This window comes from Drosophila tropicalis, unplaced genomic scaffold (assembly GCF_018151085.1).
Source record: "Drosophila tropicalis isolate 14030-0801.00 unplaced genomic scaffold, ASM1815108v1 contig_593, whole genome shotgun sequence".
In the NCBI taxonomy this organism is placed as follows: domain Eukaryota; kingdom Metazoa; phylum Arthropoda; class Insecta; order Diptera; family Drosophilidae; genus Drosophila; species Drosophila tropicalis.
The window spans coordinates 8,555,413-8,575,265 of record NW_027173070.1 but is presented as its reverse complement, the minus strand read 5'-3'; the positions used below and the strand labels follow the sequence as shown (position 1 = coordinate 8,575,265).

The following is a 19,853-nucleotide window of genomic DNA, read 5'->3' as shown; positions in this document are numbered from 1 at the left end:
GGGGAATGGGCGTTGGAGAGGGCCAGGACGCCATCATGGTCTATAGAAATGGTCCTGGCAGTGACGCAGCTGCGCGGCTCTTGCGCTCACATAATCGTCTTGGGTTTTGACATTTTGTTTTTGTTTTGTAATACCTTTTGTGATGTTCAACTGCCTGCTCCTTCTACAGTAGAATCTACCAGGCCAGGCCACGTCATGCTCCTGCCCTCCCTGTCTCTCCCCATTCCCATTCTATCCTCTTTTATACTGTCTAGTTAACTGTAATTGAATTGAAGGACTGGCAGGTTTAACTTTAGCATAAATTATCCCCAAAAATTTATGTGCCAAATAATAATAATGGAGCACAAATATTTTCCCTGAACCCCTCCCGACATAATTCAGAGCTTACGTCATATTAAGCTCAAATTGGGAAAATAAATGAGGCATAAGGAACCAAACTGAAAATTATCAAGAGAATTTTGTTACATGAAATATTCCATAAATCTTAATAATCTATTCGTAATTTGGTAATTCTACTTTTAAAATGTGTATTTCGAAATATTTTCCAGTTTTCAGAGAACTTACTTAATACATGTTTCCCAATTTTGAGATAAATTTTCCTTTTTAAATAAGTTTTATAACTATTCTAACTGGAGAGTATTTTAAAATAAGTTAGATGTAAAATGTTTTTAAAAATTGTACCTATTCCTGATCTTCGTAAGAGGATAAGTCGAAAAATTCTGTTTCTATTGCTTAATTTAGATCAAGCTTAACTATTTATCTGATGGGCAAATATAAGATATAACTGCCATAGAAACCAACGATCGAAAAACCTTCTTTATGAGAAATATAGAAAAGTTTTTTTTAAAGAATTATATAGAAAAACCTTGTTAAATATAAAAATATTTAGAAAAGGAAACTTTGTCCAGTAAATTCTTTTAAAGGAATTATACAACAAAATTTTGGTTTTTTCTGTTCTAAAATTTCTTATTCGAAACAAAGAAATTTTTAGGATAAGTAATTCTATTCCTTAAAGGTAATCCCCTCTGATGTATACAGATTTCTGATCTGCGTTGTTCGCCTTCGATAGGTCGTCTATAGATGATTATATAGAAAAACGTATTTTACATTTGTGAGTAATATGTATAAATGAAACTTTAGTATTAAAGAAACTTGTAGAAAAACTTGAAACGTAAGAAAAGAAATCCTTTGGAATTCGTTTTTCGAATCAAAAAATGATGTAAGACCTAACATCAACAGAATTAAATATAAATTATATAAGGTATACCTACGCAAAAAGGACAAAATACCAAAACTATATTTATGTATGAGTAAAATTAGTATATCAATGGCATCCTATCATGCTTAATAACAATCAGAAACAATAAAATTAAATTGATTTGGTAATCAACTACGAACCCGGAGGTCCATTCTAATCTCTTCAAAAACGTATTATAAATGATGGATACTAAGAAGTATCGATGAAGAGGAATCTTACAGATATAGGAAATAAAAAACCACAGTGCGAGTTTGTTTAAACCCTTACTTTATAACTCTAATATTTAAATACTTACTTAAATACGATCTCATTACTTTATTTGGACTTTCAAGAGAGAGTTACCTTAATATATTAAATATTTTCCACTTCCATGTCCTGTATAACCTTCATAATATTTGCTTATTGTCCATTTAGGATATGTGGCAAATATAAAAAATAGATATAAATTATAAAAAATATTATATTAGATTTATGAAATTGTCTCAAACCCAAAATTCCTTTTATTCCTTGATTCCTATGTATAGGTATAATTTATTGGTTTAGCTTTAACTTAAAGAAATACATATTAAAATTAGAGGAAGTAATCTATAATAAATAAACTTCAAAAGTGTAGAAAAGAGTTGAAAAAGATTTGATGAAAAATGAATGAATAAGAAGGAAAATGTGAATACTTACTGTATGGCCCCTCATCATTCCAATGGCCAACGAACATGACATCATTATTGTCCTTGTTTTGTCCTCGCATCAGACTAAATAAATAAATTCAAACTCTGTGGCCCTCCAATGCAAAGCCCACAAATCCAATAATCGATAAAATTTACTTTACTTCTCCGCTGCTCGACCTCAGATATAGTCGATGGCGAGCGGAGGATGGCGGCAAAGGAGGGCAGGACAAGGCTGGTCCCAGTTAGTCGGAGATGGGGAGGGGTTTTTGTTGTTGAGGCTTTTGCTGTGCTTAATACGCCAACATTAACTTTGTAACAAATGAGATGTCGGAACACAACAGTCAGGCTCCTACCAAGCCGCAGTCTGTGTCCAAAATTCCATCTCTTTCTCTTTGCCACTCTCTATCTCTCTCTAACTCTGAGCGAGACAGAGAGTAAGCACTTGGGGATATCGGTGGGGGGAGGTACAGCATCAGCTAGCAGAAGTTTTACAAATGCAAAAGTCAAAGCGCTTTGCCTTGCCTTACTTTCCACATTTGGCCACGCCCAAAACCCGCATTGTGGGAGGAGCAAGTGAGCGAGAGCAACGTTATCCTGTAATATCCGTGCATCAAAAATGTCTGCCAGCAGAAGCTACAGTTAGCCATGCGCACAAGGGAGATGGCAAATGGCAAGCGAGATGAATATAGACGAGAGGGTTGGTTCTTGACATTTGAACGAGCGACATTTCGCTTTGCCTTACCAATCCACAACATATAGAGCACACACACACACACACGCACATGCACACCCACAAATATAACTAAATATATATAGCTATATGCATATATGGTTAGAGTCAAGGGGGGCAGGAAGGAAGGAAGGGGGGAGAGACCGTTGATATCAAGTGCAGTGCACTTTATTTAATCAATCAAAATTCGCTCTATTCATCAACAGCTCACTTCGTGTGTGTGTGTGTGTGTGTGTGTGTGTGTGTGAGGAAAACCCTTCGATGCGTTGAAAATTTCCTGCAACAATCTCATTTTGTTGTCAGCTCTTTAAAAAGTATTCTACTCTAAAATGGGTTAAACATTTGAGTTAAGGAATTTGCGCGCCCAAAAAAGTTATAATACTTTAAGAAAATAACAATTCGTAAAAAAAACATTTAGAGCCTGAGAAATTACAATGTATTTTGGCACCTCAGAGACTCAAACTCAAATTGGCAGTCGAAAAATTTCAATTTATATCAAAAACCTTTTTGCTTTTGTTTCTTATATCAATTTTTGGCGTTGCTGCTGATTTTGTGCCTAAGTTATGAAAACAATTTGAAATTAAATAGATTTCTAAATTAATGAATAAGATTACTAAAACATTCAGAAATACAAAGATTCAAATTAAAAAATTAACATTTTTTTCTTCTTACACTCAGAGTCTATACTCTTTCCCCAAAGATCCTGCCAAAAACATTCATCTGAACTTTAAAATATTAAGTAACATTAATAAGAAAAAAGAATTTTAAACTTATTAAAATTGTATTTAAGAAATCCAGTCTTAAATACGATTTTTGGATCGAGCTGGATTAATAGATCCATTCTATTTTTCAAATGATATAAAAGGCAAAAGATTTATTCGACAACTGAAGAGAAGCCAGATTTAGATGATATGATTTTTCCATTTTATCAAATTACACCAAATTTGTTCCTATATAATATATCATAATTTCAATGATATATCATAAGAATTAACCTGAAGAAATATTTCAATAATTTGTTTATTCCATTTAAAATATATGAATTTTATTCATTATCCATTTTTTTTTTATAAAAACTTTATTAAGTTTTATAATTAAATTGGTTTTCCCAATTGTGTTCTTTAAATTTCGAAAGATTCAAGTTGTCGCAATCTGATTTTGTGAGTTAAAGAATTTTCTCAAAAAAATAAATGAAAATCATTATATGTATACATATGTATGGTTCCAGGTGATAACCCCAGGAATTCTCCACCGATTTAGTGCCTATGAAAACTGGCGAACTTTGTAGAATTGAAATGGTTACCCTATTAGATCGATCTATTGTCAAAAAATGCTATGAACCTATTAATGTGGGCCACACTGTACACATATAATTTAGGTAGACCCGCATTTCAACTTCATTCCATTATTATAATATATTGTAAATGTGGATAAACCGAATCTTTTGTGTTCGTAGTCTCTTCTGATTAGATGTTAGGACTTAAAGACAGTCTGATGAAAACATTTTTAGAGTTGTTCTAGGGAATTCTCTTATCTCGTTTGTAAGCAATCTCTGCTAACGTTAATTACTTAATTTCGGGTTCTTTTTTAAGAAACCTTTTCTGAAATTAATGGTTAACTGAGACCATACAGGCCCTTGGGGTTAACCAATGACCATGAAATTAGCTCATGAATGCTGAAAGATCGTCCCAATATTAAAAACTATATCTGAAAAGTATTACACCAAATTAGTTCATTTACTTCAGCAGTTTTTTGTGTTTGGTTTGTCAGATACAAGATTTTGGTTGCGTCAATTAAGTGAAAACTGCTGCTGTCTCTGACGTGGCCAACGTCTAGACAAAACAAACAAACTTTTCACAAGTACACACATATTATTCATATTTTAATACTCCATTCTCAGGGAAAATCAAAACTCTTTATAAGCAAATCACTGACATTCACGTGAGCATTGCTCACGTATTTTTTGACAGGAAGACAAAGGGCGAAAAGGGCAATTATCGAACGCCTTGTTAAGCAAAATCAAATTCAGATAAATTTCACCGACAACCACCAAACAGCAGCAGCACCACCCCCACCGAGTTCTCCTTCCCACAATGGTGGCTGGGATTCACATTCTTTTTTGGCATAGAAATTCGAAACAGAGTCAACTACAATTTCGGGTGCGAGAAGGAAGCATGGGAAAATATAAAGAGATTACAATATATATTTTTCATGTCTATTGTTTAGTTTTTCTTCATTCTTTTGTTAACAAAATTAAACAACACACTAGACAAAGTAAGTTTTCTGGTTTGGTTTTGTTTTGTTTGCAAAATAATATGATTCCAAAAAATAAGCAAAGAATATCTATATATAGTTTATGGTATATATGTTTTGGGAATAGTATCAAGTAGATCTGAACAACACAGACATATATCAGATTTTTGTTGTTTTCGTTTTAGGAAGGGAAGGCACAAGTAACTATTTCTTTATATTTTTTTTTTTTTTTGGGGTTTTTTTTTTTTTTTTTGTATGAAGAAGAGTCTGGTTGTTTAGTTTTGTTTTCAAGTTATCGGTGTTTCTTCGTTTTGCGCTTCAAAAATTGAACATTTATTTATTTACAATTTATTTATTTTACGACTCCGACTTTGACTTCGGATCTGCAAATCTCCAATCTTGTCCTAAGTCAAATAACAGTTGCAATAAACAAGCTTTCAACTTATTGCTTATGTGTCTCATAATCATTAATCATTATCATCATCATCTATATGTATATATAATTCCTTTGTTGCTTTATAATTTACAAGAAGATCTTACACTTAAACACTAGATCGATTTTTCTTCTCAATAATAGTTATACATATATATATATGTGTATGATTTATGCCTGTGCTTTATCTTTACTATTTTGTATAAGATTTCTTTTGTTTCTCTTGCTTTGTTTTTAATTTTTTACGTTGTTTTTTTGTTTAAATGTATAATTATTTTTTTTGTTTTACTAGTGAGAATATTATTTTTGATTATATATTTATTTATATATATATATAATTTGTTTTGTTTTCTTTTTGTATTTTGCATATATAATCATTATAAACATATATATACATGTATATATATATATATATTATATCGATCATTTGCATTTTTTATTTACGTACGTTCTCTCATGATTATTCTTAGTATTGGGCTTTTCACTATGCGTTTGCGGTTTTCCTTTTGTTGTTGTGTTTGTTTTTTCTTTTTTAGTTTTGTTTTTGCAGTTTGTATAAATAAAAATAGAATAGAATTTTGCTTCTTTTCGAATTAATACATGCTTTGTTGTAGGAGAGGATTGTGATTGTAATTATGATTCTCATAATTTATGATTTGATGTTAACCACGTTAGACCCTCGAGTAGGCCATCGCCGGTTGTGGCACATGATGGTTGGACATACCAATTGCGATCTCTTATTCTAGTTAAGCCTAGTTTTTCCTGGATTTCATGGGGTTTCATTGCTGAAATTGGTAAATAAAACAAAAAAACATATTAGCGATGAGTTACAATAAAGTAATGCTGATTCTTCTAAGTTCCGAAACGTAATCTTTACAACGAAGGCCAAAAATGATATGCAACCTTATTGTTTATACCCATATTGTTGAGTTTTCTTGAAAATACACAAAACAGACCAATCTGTTTAGTAATTCAAGAAGTTCCATTAACTTGGGACAGGGTTTCTTTAGAAATCTACTTGTTGAAACTATTACAAGCTGTGCAATGCCCAAACCAGACACAAAACTTTACAGCTTAGCTATACTATCTATTGTTTCGATTGAACACATTGTTTACATTAAATTTAAGGATCTAAATTGCCAATTGAAAGTCTAATTGTCTACTCAACTGGCTATACAAATGTCAAATTGATTACGAAACGGAATTGAAAAGAATCACAAATCAAAAATATGTTTGTGGTATACCATCAGGCAAATCCTGTTTGTTAGCAAATATCAGTATAATGGCATCCCGCATCTCTCTATCATTAATTATTCTATGCAGTTCAGTGCGTGCCTCATCTATGCGATCTCTATCCGCACAATCCACTACAAATATAAGACCTTGCGTTCCTGCAGAGACAGAGAAAGAGAGAGTTGTACATTAAGGTGGTAAACCGAATAATTCTCTTACCTGTATAGTAGTGCCTCCACAGTGGCCGAATCTTATCCTGTCCTCCAACATCCCAGACATTGAACTTGACATTCTTATAGGTGACAGTTTCCACATTGAAGCCTACTGTGGGTATCGTTGTCACTGATTGCCCTAGTTTAAGTTTATAAAGAATCGCTGAGGGAACAAAATATAAACAGATAAAGTTAATGGTCATTTTTTTTTTAATGGGAGTATACTCACTTGTCTTGCCGGCTGCATCTAAACCGAGCATAAGGATTCGCATTTCCTTGTTGCCAAAGATTTTTGATAGAAGCTTGCCCATGATGTCGATGATAATGTTGATGATGTGTCGTCATCCATCAAATGTTGGCCAATCTGCAAACCAAACCGTAACCAAAACCAAATAAATATGAGTAAATTAATCTCGGAGATTCTCCTATCAATCAATGATATGTAAGCACCCACTCACACACACACACACACGCATATTTATACATATATGAATACACCACCATATATGTATCTCTCTATAGCATAAATGCGTCAACGGAAGTTAAGAGCATTATTTTGCATAATAATTTAACTTACATTGTTATAGCAACTACGGATAAAGCAACAGAGAAAGATAGCATGAGAGAGAGTGAGATCGCGAGGGGAGTGAGTGTGGGAGAGAGCGCGAATTTTTTTTTTATCACACACAGAGTCAGACACAAACACAATCACAGGCCAACAACTCAAGTACAATTGGGCAGATAAACACTATAGCTATAAATTAAACACAACTTATCTCAATTGCAGACAGTTTTTGGTGTTATTCTTTCTTTTCTTTTTTTTTTCGTTTTGTTGTATAGTTTATGTTATAGTCAAAGGCGTGGGCGTGGCGGTATCGGTGGTGGCAAGGGCAAGATCGAGGGCCGGCTTTATGAATGATGGAATTTCTTTTGGAGCTTCAGCTTGGTTTTGCCTTGTGGCCTTCTGTTATGTGTGTGTGTGTAAGTTTGTGTATGTGAATGTGGCTGCGTCTCTGTGGTTGTGTCTTCCCTAACACGTCACACACATACACACCCAAATATAATATTCTCGACACTCGGGCTCCCGATTTTCGTTGATTACGCACCGCTGCTGCTACTTCGCCCAAAACGTTCGGTTTCGTTGAGTGGAGATTATCATGAATGGCTAATGGGACACGATTCTATAAAACAGATTTGATCCATGCATTTACAGAGAACAAATAAAAAGAACTATATAATTAATAACAACAATTTTGCACTATCTTCTTAACTCACATACAAACACATAAAAAAAACAAGAATCAGTGTGACCCCTAGCCAACCAATCGATAGTTTTAATTCCAATCGATACTTTCTTTTTTCGTGCTAGTGATGGTATACAACAATCTTATTGTGCATCCTGAATATACAATTTTTCTTAAATTGAATTGATGGATTTATATTAACTGTTTTTCTGGTAGTAAAAAATTATATTTTCAATTACACATATTTAAATAAGTATGCACCTATAAACCCTTTTGTTGTAATTCTTCACTTTATTCGTGATGGCGTGACTTTCAAAAGTTACTTGTTGTCCACTCCTAATAATGCATTTCTCGCAGATGTAGATAAAGCATGTAGATATGCCGTTATATACATCTGCGGTTTTGTTTTTGTTGCAAAAGCAAAATCTATCAATTTCTTTACAATTTAAAGTATTTATATTGAATAGCCATGAAATAATAGCAAACAAAGCATTAAATAGCAATGGAATTGAGTTAGTCACGAACAGAGAGGACTAAGACAATAAAAACATGGCGGGCATTTATACCAGGGAGGCGGTGCGTGTAAAAGTCAAGGTAAGCGAGACAACAAAGAAAATGGAAAGTGGAAATTTGCAAAATTAATTTTTTTTTATTTTCCAATTTTGTTTTTGAAAGAAATGCGAGCCAACATCCAAGCCAGAGTGGCGGAAATTCTCTGTGGATCCGCAAATAACCACGTTGGAAGTTCTCTACTCTCTGTTGGCCAAGGCTTTTGACATTAAATCAGATTTTAGCATTAAATACAAGGCCTTCGATCCGGCTGGCAATGAGATTTACTTGGCAGTGCGTTCTGATTGGGATTTAGATGCTGCATTCCTTCGCATTCATAACATATCGATTCAGACATCCTCGGAGCCATGCCTCATGCTGCAGATTGATGTGAAACCCTTTACGGTAGTTCGGGAATGTGAAACAATGTCTTCCTCGTCCAGCAGAGAGGCGGTGGGCATTGGAAGTGTCGGACTTGGTGGACCAGCCCGTGAGCTGATGTCTCCCCTGCAATCGTTGGCCGTTTCCCAAAAATATGTCCAGCATATGCAGACAAAATTGCCAGGACTGATAATGAATCAAATGGAAAAAACCTTTAACATAGTCCAAAAAGCTTTCAATTTATCCGATGAACACATGGCTAATTTACCACCACGCCCGCCCATGTCAGATAGTGAATTTCGCGTCTTCCTGGATGCTTTGGGCCAGATACAACGTAAAGATGAGCTTCATAAGGTGATCTTTCTGGGCGGCATTGATCCTAGCTTGCGACGAGTGGTGTGGAAGCATTTGCTTAATGTCTACCCTCGGGGACTTCATGGTCTGGCCATGGATGGGCACCAACGAATGGAATTTATGCGACGCAAATCCGAACAATATCTAAGCTTGCGAGATACCTGGAAAACGGCCATCAAACAGCATCAGGCAGTGGCCGGCAGTGAATTAGCCTATGTGACAAGCATGGTGAAAAAGGATGTCCTGCGTACAGATCGGCTGCATCCATTCTATGCTGGCAGCGATGATAATCAGAATATTGCTTCACTTTTCAACATTCTCACCACTTATGCATTGAATCACCCGACTGTTAGCTATTGCCAGGGCATGTCCGATATAGCCTCTCCGTTGCTGGTCACTATGAACGATGAGGCGCAGGCCTATATATGCTTCTGCGCCATTATGGCGCGTGTTCGTGGGAACTTTATGTTGGACGGCTTGGCAATGACCCAGAAATTCGCACATCTCACTGAAGCCTTGAGTTTCTACGATCCAGAGTTCTGGGAATATCTGAAATCACAACAGGCTGACGATTTGCTTTTTTGTTACCGCTGGTTGCTGCTCGAACTAAAGAGAGAATTTCCCTTTGAAGACGCGCTGCGTATGTTAGAGGTTCAATGGAGTTCACTGCGCTATACAAGCACCGGGGGAGAGAAGGAGTTGGCCTTGTTTGAAAAGGTGAGAAGCAGATTGTTGAAATAATATTCCAATCTATATATAAATGTTTCTGTTTCAGGAATATGTACCTCTTGTGGATGTTCAGGCCACTAGCTCAGCTCCGAATAGTGCCAGCACTTTCTCCACTTCCTACAGCGCGACGCCTACTAGTCCTTCGTATTTGTTAACAAAACCGCGAGAAAATCCTTATACCAAAGTTTGTGCTCTGCGTCGTCAGAGTTCATCGGCCTCGCTCAGCTCACTAAGTTCTTCCAGTCATGCCCTGGACAATACACGACGTCTGAATCATAGCCTGGATGAGAGTATGTCAAGACATGCCTCCACATCGAGTTCCCGGCGCCAGCATCATCGTCGCGGTGCCTCTGGCAAGGCTCATCAGAGTCTCGATGAGGCCAAAATCTTAAATATAATTGATAGTGGAAATAATCAAACCAAATCCGATTCCGATGATGATGAAGTCTTTGATAGAAAGTCATCAACTAGTTTTCTAGAAACGAATCCTTTCAAAGATGATGCTCAAAAAGAACCTAAAGAAGCAGGAGCAACAGCAACACCAATATCACCCGGAAGACCATTCCTATGCAGTTCCTCGTCATCCAATCTGGAGGAAGAGGCCATTACCACCAACGCAAATACAGCAACAGCAGGAACAACAACTACAATGGACAGCAGAAACTTTATAGCCGTAAGCAATATTATTGCCAAGCAATTGGCATCTAATGCCAACCAAGTTACTGAAAGCATGAAACGTATGAGCACTACAAGCGGAGGTCATTTCAAAGATCTGAAAGAGAAATTAGCAGCCAGCAGGGGACAGGCGGATCCAGAGATGGCATCAAGAACACAGACTCCGCCAAAACTAGTCAAAAATTTCAATGAATTTCTCAATTTCGCTTCAATGAATAAGAATCGCATTTCGGATCGCTTTAACAATCAATTGCAAATCAACGAGAAACAGCCGCAAACACAGACCACTAAACCTCTGGTTCAGCTAACAACAGGCTCCTCTTTGGATGAATCAGAAGACTCCTGTTCTCTGCCGGACACCACATGGAGTGCCTCGACAGCGGCGACAGCCATTCAACAAGAGCAACAAACTCAACCAGAGTTGAGTAGCTATAGTCTAAATAGTATTTCACCGTCTCAGCCAGATCAGGATGCTGACCAGGAATATTATCCCATGACAACAGCCATAACCCGCGAATTGCGTTTAGAGGCAGAGAATTTGGATCGTCAAGTGTTCGGTTTGCCCTTCACGGAGAAGCCAACACCCCAAATCGAGGATGATATTGAATATGAGAAATTGGACAAGGACACGCTCGATCTGGTGGATGATTTGAAAGAGAATGAGATTATTAAATGTCCCGATGTCAGTGAGTTGCATATGCGTCGTCGGCAACGTTTGGCAGCAGCGAAAAGTGAATGCCACAATTCGACCACAACACCAAATCCTTTTATGGAAGAAAGTCATCTATTGCTGGGCATGCGAAATAGTAGCAGCTTGCCCGAGGTTATAGTACCCATATCCACGGAGCCCAATTTGCCAGAGGAAGTGCCGTTGCCTTTGGTCGAATTGGCATCACATGCTGATGATGAGAGTGCATATTTGCCACGCCTAACTTCGCCACAAAGGAATGGACTGCATAACAACAGCAGCAGCAACGCAACAGCAACAACAACAACAACTACTACAGCTGCTGCATTACCTCCACCCAGTGAATTCGGTGGCGGCAATGCTTTTCTCATGTTTCTCTGTTTGACTCTACTCCTGCAACATCGCAATACCATAATGAAAGCTGGCATGGATTATAATGAAATAGCCATGCATTTTGATAAAATGGTACGTAAGCATGATGTAACCAGAGTTCTCAATCAAGCCAGGCGCATGTACATCGATTATTTAAAGTCACAAAGCAACAGTCTAAAAATGCAGCAACAGCAGCAACAACAACAACAATCAACGGAGTCAACAAATCGAACAACGACTACGCTATCAGCTTAAGATTCCAGAGCTTAGTATACTATATGTGTATACTTATATTTTTATTTTAAAGTTTTTAATTTATTTATTTATGAAAATTTGTTTTTGTTTTTCGTACATTTTACGAATTTTCCTAACTGCCTACAATTAATTTTTATCTTTTTGAGCGGAATACAAGCAAGGAAATCAAATTATTTTGTTAAAATTTCAAATTACCAATCTTCCCGTTGCAAAGATTTGTAGTAGATATATGAAATCATATTTAACCAAATTGGATACGATTTTTCCAACTGCTGTAAATTTTCTACTCAGTTGAACTACAAATTTGTGAACCTCATTTGAATATTTTATTTTCAATAATATTCAGAAATGTTTTTGTTTTCAATTCTGAATGAATTTTACGGAATCGATATTTTTGCTTACATTTCCAAATAATTTTTACTGCTAACTTTTAGTCAATATTAGTTATGAAGTTGTCCATATGTACGAAAAGCTCATCAGAAAAAAGAGATTTTATTTCTTGTCACCTTATAAAAAATGGTTTCCAATTTTGTACCAACCAGTACTATGAGGACTATTTGAGCTACGGATATATCCAGAAATGTTTTCAAAATTTCAAGACATTATTTTCCAAAACTTAATCAGCGAAATTCCTTCCTTCTAAATTGATTTTATTTCTGAATTTAGTTTCAAATTCGGTGAATTTCTAACTTGCTGCTCGCATTCCGTGGTTTGGACCATAATGATTTGTAAGTTAGTTTCAGTGAAAGGGTTAACATGTATATTTGCGGATCAGCACATATATCTAGGATAACCCTAAGAAAGAGACTAAGCAATACCTTTTCTTTAAATTAAGTTTTGCTCAAAAGTCAATGAGAGTATTTGCTAGATGTTGTTGTAATCTAAATATATATATACTAAAAAAAACCAAAGTATTTTTTTTCAAATCAAAGCTAAAAAAAAAAAACAATTTTTGAATTTGCATTTGTTTGACATTAAGTTTTACTTTTATATTAAACTCTAGGATGAAGATAATGAAGCATTCCAATCAATCAATCGATATCGATATCTCTCTAATTCTTTCTCTTAATTCGCGTGTGTATAAATGTTTTCATCTTATTATAAACTTACTCAGCTAAATTACATCTTTTAATTCGAAAAGTTACACAAAAATAAGTTTCAATTATTTCTCAAGTACGACACAAAAAAACAAATAAACATATATATATATATAAATAAAAAAAAAATATATGAAAAATAAAATTACTGACAAAACGAACTGAATGTAATACATAATACCAAAAATGAAAATTAATTGTTTGCGAAAATTATGTGTTTAGAAATTATATTTTTTCTTAAGCCGTTCACGTATAAGAAGCCCCTTGATCAGTTTCTTCCAATTGCCATAGACACGAGCCTCATATTTCTCTTGAGCCTTACGGCTCTGTTCCTCTTGGTCCTCCTCCCAGGCGGCAGTAACCACTTCCTCGAACTCCTCACAAACCACAAAACCATCGTACATGGGATGACAAGCGCCTTGATGGAAATCAAAACCAATAACCGCGTTGGCGCAATCGACATTAAGTTTCTTGCAAATTCTCATGAGGCCAGGCACTGTTTTTAATGGGATGAGAGATATGATTTTAAGAGATGTTGAAATACCTTCAGTTAGCTGATGAACTTACATCTCATATGCACAGTCTTCTTGGGCAACATGCAGGCTTTGAAGAGCTCCACATTTCCATAGGCATTACGCGGCACCAGGCCATTCTCTGCCGTTGGTGGTTCATACTCTTGTGTTTGCCAATAGCCGAAAATCTCCAATGGTTGATCTTTGATTACGGTACGAGTTAACTGGTAACGGAAACAGTATTAAAGAAGGCAATTATAAATGGACAATGCACTTACCTTATCCCATTTGGGTCGAGCTTTAACAATTTTATAGGGTTGTTCGCCAAGTTTCACCACGCGAGCACTTTTTAGCCAAATATCACGGGAATGCAGCAAATGAACACAATCCCTAGATAAACAATAAGTTAATGAAAGTTAACAACTCAAACTGAAGTAGAATTTACCTAGAATATACAGGCTGACCGCGTATAAAACCCAAGGTGGGAGCATCTGCCGGATAGATGCCTTGAAATTTAAGTAAATGCCTTTCGAGTACATATAAAGGATGATCCTTGAATTCGGATATGGATTTGGGCAATGGTTTGTCGGCATGTATGCGACGCATTTCCTCATTTTCGCGTATATCACGTTTAGTTCTTCTACCCAAATAGGGGGCCACAGTCTCATCCAGCCAGGCTTTTTCCACACGTGCCTTACGCACCGTTGTGGTCCAGCTGGTGCAATATCGGGCCGTGACATCTTTTATGCTGTGATCATCTTGAAAGGCATACACATAGGCCATATTGGATGAGGCATTTCTCTAAAGGGGGTCAAAATAAATGAGAGCCGAGTTAGACAACATCTGGCAAAGACTTTGGACTGGTGGGCTGGAACTTACTCTGATGGTGTCCACACAATGGAGTTTACCCTTGAATAGATCAATGCAGATCCATTGCTCTTCCACTTCAGACCAAACTTCTACCCACATATCAGAGGCAGTGGGCTTTGTGCGATCCTTACCAAGTGTACCTTCATCATCTGTGGACAAAACACGACGATCCTTGCGTAAATTCTGTACAGATTTGGGTAGAATTGGTGCCTTTTTCACTGGTTTTGGAGGTTCGAAGATTTCGCTTGATGTATTGCTTTTGCTTTCATGCGATCGATTTAGTTTCTCCAACTTTGGACGCTTCTTGGGCTTTGGCATATCGACATCATCGGCGCCATCTAATTGTGGTATACCCAACTGACTAACCTTGGACTTGAGTTGTCGGCGTGTTCGAGGAAGTTTTGTTTCCACCACAGCGTCCTTTGGTGAAGTATGAGCCAAAAATGTGGGCGATATGAAAACTTTTGGAGATTTACTACGCGAACGTGTTTCTCGACTGGGTTGGGTATTCTCAGCATCGCTTAGTTTGTTGCTAGATGGAATAACAAGTTTGGGTATCACCGGAGAACCAATTCTTTCGGCAATCGCAGACTCTTTCTTGCTTTGACGTGTGCGTCTTGCTACTGGCGGCGTTTGAGTCTCAATTTTAGCCTTCTTAATCTCATCTTCTTTAGATGGTTTCTCATTTTTGGCATTACGTTTCAGCCGGGACAATTGAGGCTTGACAGCATCTTTTGAAGTACTTGGCTTTATTTCGGGTTTAGGTTCTTCATTGGGCTCTAGTTTCTTTAGTCTTGCAATTGGTTTTATTTCGGGTTTAAGTTCTTCATTGTGATCTAGTTTCTTTAGCCTTGCAATTGGTTTAATAGGTTCCGATTCTTTTTTGAGTTTCTTTGACAAAAGGGAAGATGAAGTGGGTTTTTTATCCCCATCATCAGTGTCCTCTTTGATCTGTTTGACAGTGGTTTTGGTTTTTGTTGTTGTTGCTTTTACTACCTCTGGCTTAATAGTTTTTGTGCTGCTGGTGTTTGCTTTTGATTTGGATTTCGACTTCTTCATCTTCTCATCTTCTTCATCATCATCGTCCTCCTCCTCATCATCTTCTTTCTCATCTTTGATTGTTCCCGATTTGTTCTTATCATCTGGTTTTAGTTTGATAGTTAACAAATCAGAAGCAGCTGGCTTTAGGGGTATTGGCTGGAGATTAACAATCAAACGGCAATTCATTCCCATGCCACGTGCAAGTACAATGAATATGAAGATCATATCCTGCTTGGAACGTGCTTCCTTACGCTTAATCTGCTCAAGAAGCTCTTCGATAATACATTTCTTCGAAGAGGCCGTTTTGTTGGGATACAAATTGGGGCTAAGCAACTTAATCGCTGTCTTAAACCAGGTGACAAATGACTGAAGATACTTTACTTCAGTGCCCCTTTCGGTGGGATAAGCATTTTTGCTAGGCAACAGCTTCAGAGCTTGTGTCATTAGGCTCGAGTCCCCCAACAGGCGATTGTACTTAATACTCCGCAATAGCAAACACATTAGACTGACTTTATGCATCAGCAATTGACGTTCCTTTATATCCCGGTTGAGACGACGTTTCAATGCCATTTCCAGTTCATGTTGAGTCTTTTGTTCCTTGGTGGGTCGCATTGTCCCAGCCCCCACATGAATTTCCAAATCCCCTGAGATATTGGGGGTGGTGGCCGAGTCATCCAAATCGCTGCTCAATTCGGCATCTGTAAAGGCGTAGTTTGTGGGGAGTGGTAAGGATGAGCAAACAAATGGAACACATAAGCTAAGGCAAAAAGGATTCAAAAACGATTCCTTGTTAGATTACTTGCTCAATTGTTTTTGTTAGTTAACACATTCTTGCATTTATTTATTTATTGATTTTTATCAGTTGGAAGTGCATTTGTTTTTTTTTTTTTTTTTTTGTTTTGTTTTAAAGTAATTAATTACATGAAACATTCACTAGTTATTTTTTTGTTTTTTTTTTTTGCTTTCTTTTTTTGCATTAAAATTATGTTTTTCGGTTTTTGCATGCTGTTTGTGAATACAATTTGTCTAAAGTAAATTCGTTTTAACATCAGTTTTAAATCGATTTTTAGCTATTTTTTATTTCATTTAAATATATTTAATCTATATAGACTCAAAATTTATGTTTTTTTTTTTTTTTGATTTACTTATGAAACACTCGGAAATTGCCATAAAGTAAGTACATAAGTTGTAGTTGCTTTGGCTACTATTTTTCTTTTCTTTGTTCATTCTTATTTTCTTTTTGTTTTAAATGTATTTTCTTTGTTTTTTAAAATCTGCGAGAGCAACGGAAAGTTAAAATAATTTTTTTTTTCTTAAACTCCAAGAGATTCTCATACGAAAAAACAATAAAAAATAAATGCATTTTGTACAACAATTCCAATTTTTGATCATTCATTTCATAATTTATCTAAAAATTTTTCATTTGTGATAAGTAACATCATTAACATGTAACAACACACAGATTTAATGAGAATTATACCCAGTGATCGACAATATACACGATAATTAGTTGTTGTTTTAATTAGTTTTGTCTAAAGACATACTCCTAAATAATAATCAAAAACTAAAACCTTTTATGTGTAATTTATAAGATTAACAACAAAATCATGTAAACGAATAGTTAAAATAAGTCGGAAGAGATTTTTAGTTCTTTAAGGCAAATTTCTAGTTTTTCTATCTCGCACTTTCATTATTTTATAGGAATTTGTACTTTGTATAAAAGTTTCTAAGGAAATGTTATGGAGGAAAACTATAAGACATTTAGTTTCAAAATCTTTGACAGTTCTCTTTTCTCTCTTGAATATTACGTCTTTAGAATACAAGGAACGTCCCTTAAAGATTTCTTGAGAACAAATACTGAAAGGGGTTACAAATAAATATAATTTACAAAATATTGAAGTCTTTGGAAAATCTAGAATATCATAACTATATCATTTAGCTACCAACAACAACAAAAATATAAGTGACAAAAGTCGAATCAGTTCAGTATGTCTCATACACATAAATTTTAAAAGAATTAAAAACTATTTTGATTCCATTTGAAACCCGTTTTTATACTCCATCAGTTATAGGGTAGAGAGGCTCTAAAATCTTGGCCAAACATATTTCTTCCTTATAAAAAAACACTTTTTTAAAATCATTTGAGAATTTTGTTAAAAGCTCTAGCCTATATAAAATGTTTTAAAATCTTAATTTAAGTATAATTTAAAGGGTTATAAATTTTTTTAACACATATAGAAACTGATATAGTAAAAATTGAACTAATATTTGTGGTATTTGTCGACCCTGGGATTATTTTGTATTGTGAAACATTAATATATTCAATTTATCTTACTACATTTGATTCGAATTCGATTCAAGAACATTCACACCAAAAAGAAGAGATCATAATAAGCATTTGTTTTCGGTTAGTGTCTGTTTTTGTTTGTTGCAGATCTTGTTTGGAGATCTGAGTTAGGCATTTTGGGTTAGTTTTTTGGTTAATTTATATAGCACGTCTAAATCTTTAGTCTAGATTCTAGACTAACAATATGTTACAGTAAAATAGGTTTATATATTTTTTGTATATATATATATATATATATGATCTCACAACTTCATTTCTCTGGTAATTTTTTTAGTTTTTTAGGGGGAAGGAGGACACAAAACAAAACTACGCAGTCTCATATGGAGCAATTTTTGGAAGCGTTATTTTTCTTTGGGATTACATACGAGTTTAGCCTAACTACAGCGCCACAACCGATCTCTGCATACTGTCTACTACCTACTTGCATTTTCGCCTACCTGCTACTTCCTCAAAATCTGAATCATCCGAGTCACCACCGCCTCCAGCAGCAGCTCCAGTAATGACTGTAGATACCGGACGGGTCTTTGTATGCCGTTTAATGCGAGTCGATTTGGTTTTACTTAGACGCGATGGGCCATCTAATGAAGGCGGCTGTCGATTGAGTCTTCGACGATTCTCCGTTCCTTTTTGTTCATCTTCAATTACGTTGGCGTAATTCTGGTTTTCGCCCAATGCAAGCAAAGCACTAACATCCATTTGGGCAGACGCCACCGGAACTTTTTGAGTGGAAGGTGTCGCTGTTGCCCTCTTGGCTAACACATCTCTGGTCTTCTCCAGGCTATTGGCATTCTCGAGCAGGCCACGAAAATCAAATGCCTTGGTGCTGGCGGCATTATCATCTTCGGCCTCGTTGTTGCTGCTCTCGTTGTTGTCCTCGGATCCGGAGCCAGAATCGGAGAGAGTGATGCCCGCATTGCAATCGAACTGCGGCGGTGCTGGTGACTTTTCCCTGTTCGTTGAAAAGAAACTAGAACCAAAATCGAGATCAGCAGGATTAACCAAATGGTCATCACCACTGGAATCGCTGCTCGATCCATCTCCATCTCCATGTGCATTTGCATCGCTTTCATTGGGCGTTTTGGCGTTTTTTGAACCCGAAGCTGATGGGGAATTCTGTTGGGGCGATGTCGAAAATGTCTTGGGTGGCGGTCGATATTTGTTGTATAACTTGGAACGCAAAGATTGACCAGTGGGTTTGCGTTTCTTGACAGAAGCGCCACCCTTAAGATTACTTAGTGGCTGCTTCGATTCCCCCCTGGTGCAGAAAATTGGATTAATATTAAGTTGACATATGATGCTATAAATTTACTCACTTTTTCCTCAATCCCCCTGCCGAGGATCTGCCACTTGCGTTAGTTGCTCCTGTTCCTGCTGCAGTTCCGGGGGCCAAGGTCTCATCATAATCGCTATCATCATCGTCCGATGATTCGCCACCGCGTGCATCCTTGCTGGGTTTCCATTCATCCTCGCTGGCCGAGAAACCCTCCGACACGGATTCATCTTCCTCATCCGACATTGTTTTTGGCACGCTTGTTGCTTGCTTCTCTTCTAACGCTTTCTAACCTCACTGGGTGCCACTGGGCGGTTTAACATTTATTCCTTGTTTGGTGGGCGTGCCGCCACTTACAGTTACATTTATTGATTTTTACGACGCAGTTTGTCCCCTTCTTCCTTAGATTCTGACTTCATGGGTTTGCTCCAATTGCGATATTTAAGTTTTAGCTATCGCTTCTGCCATTTACTTATGGTGAAAGGATTTTCAATTTAATATTTGTTTTCCATTTGTTTTTAGTTTTAAGGAACTCCGATTTCAATTTGTCTCGAAATTCCCAGAGTCAGAATCAAAATTGACCCTTAACAACTGAAAATGGTCACCCACAACAACACAAAGAAACGGTAACACTAAAGGTCTGTATTTCGTTTTTCAATACTTCCGATTGTTGGGCAAAAAGCCC

At 36.4% G+C, this 19,853-nt stretch overlaps 3 protein-coding genes across 6 annotated transcripts; 1 reads left to right on the top strand and 2 right to left on the bottom strand.

Annotated features, from left to right (window-relative positions):
• Positions 1-5,215: 5,215 nt before the first annotated feature.
• On the bottom strand, positions 5,216-8,077 carry Arf6 (ADP-ribosylation factor 6). 3 transcript variants are annotated; one of them, XM_068290454.1, is made up of 6 exons: positions 8,060-8,077; positions 7,839-7,965; positions 7,014-7,148; positions 6,792-6,947; positions 6,584-6,730; positions 5,216-6,124 (listed from the first exon to the last, which is right to left on the bottom strand). In XM_068290454.1, the coding sequence occupies exons 3-6, from the start codon at positions 7,093-7,095 to the stop codon at positions 5,982-5,984; spliced, it is 528 nt and encodes a 175-aa protein (XP_068146555.1). In that variant the 5' UTR covers positions 7,096-7,148; positions 7,839-7,965; positions 8,060-8,077; the 3' UTR covers positions 5,216-5,981. The 3 variants fall into 3 exon arrangements, with proteins under 3 accessions (XP_068146555.1, XP_068146554.1, XP_068146556.1); XM_068290453.1 differs by lacking the exon at positions 8,060-8,077 and having other exon boundaries at positions 7,839-8,051; XM_068290455.1 differs by lacking the exon at positions 8,060-8,077 and having other exon boundaries at positions 7,891-8,051.
• Positions 8,078-8,413: 336 nt separating this feature from the next.
• Positions 8,414-12,201, top strand: LOC137578159 (uncharacterized). Its single transcript, XM_068291806.1, has 3 exons — positions 8,414-8,622; positions 8,704-10,029; positions 10,088-12,201. Exons 1-3 carry the CDS (start codon positions 8,578-8,580, stop codon positions 12,029-12,031), a joined length of 3,315 nt encoding a protein of 1,104 aa, XP_068147907.1. The 5' UTR covers positions 8,414-8,577; the 3' UTR covers positions 12,032-12,201.
• Positions 12,202-12,980: 779 nt separating this feature from the next.
• On the bottom strand, positions 12,981-19,785 carry Xpc (DNA repair protein complementing XP-C cells homolog). Of its 2 annotated transcripts, XM_068291804.1 has the most exons (7): positions 19,212-19,785; positions 18,336-19,153; positions 14,520-16,249; positions 14,086-14,441; positions 13,919-14,030; positions 13,696-13,864; positions 12,981-13,624 (listed from the first exon to the last, which is right to left on the bottom strand). In XM_068291804.1, exons 1-7 carry the CDS (start codon positions 19,412-19,414, stop codon positions 13,347-13,349), a joined length of 3,666 nt encoding a protein of 1,221 aa, XP_068147905.1. In that variant the 5' UTR covers positions 19,415-19,785; the 3' UTR covers positions 12,981-13,346. The 2 variants fall into 2 exon arrangements, with proteins under 2 accessions (XP_068147905.1, XP_068147906.1); XM_068291805.1 differs by lacking the exons at positions 12,981-13,624; positions 13,696-13,864; positions 13,919-14,030; positions 14,086-14,441; positions 14,520-16,249 and having other exon boundaries at positions 17,828-19,153.
• Between the last annotated feature and the right edge of the window lie 68 nt (positions 19,786-19,853).

Bases quoted from the DNA above. Each gene is read 5' to 3' on its own strand.
- Arf6 (XM_068290454.1), bottom strand. From the start codon at position 7,095: ATGGGCAAGCTTCTATCAAAAATCTTTGGCAACAAGGAAATGCGAATC. The intron at 6,731-6,791 runs GTAAGAGAATTA...CTGTCTCTGCAG, and splicing joins GTGGAGGCACTACTATACAG to GAACGCAAGGTCTTATATTT. The intron at 6,125-6,583 runs GTATACCACAAA...TACCAATTTCAG, and splicing joins CAAACAGGATTTGCCTGATG to CAATGAAACCCCATGAAATC.
- LOC137578159 (XM_068291806.1), top strand. From the start codon at position 8,578: ATGGCGGGCATTTATACCAGGGAGGCGGTGCGTGTAAAAGTCAAG. The intron at 8,623-8,703 runs GTAAGCGAGACA...TGTTTTTGAAAG, and splicing joins CGGTGCGTGTAAAAGTCAAG to AAATGCGAGCCAACATCCAA. The intron at 10,030-10,087 runs GTGAGAAGCAGA...TTTCTGTTTCAG, and splicing joins AGTTGGCCTTGTTTGAAAAG to GAATATGTACCTCTTGTGGA.
- Xpc (XM_068291804.1), bottom strand. From the start codon at position 19,414: ATGTCGGATGAGGAAGATGAATCCGTGTCGGAGGGTTTCTCGGCCAGC. The intron at 14,442-14,519 runs GTAAGTTCCAGC...GACCCCCTTTAG, and splicing joins ATTGTGTGGACACCATCAGA to AGAAATGCCTCATCCAATAT. The intron at 13,625-13,695 runs GTAAGTTCATCA...CATTAAAAACAG, and splicing joins GAAGACTGTGCATATGAGAT to TGCCTGGCCTCATGAGAATT.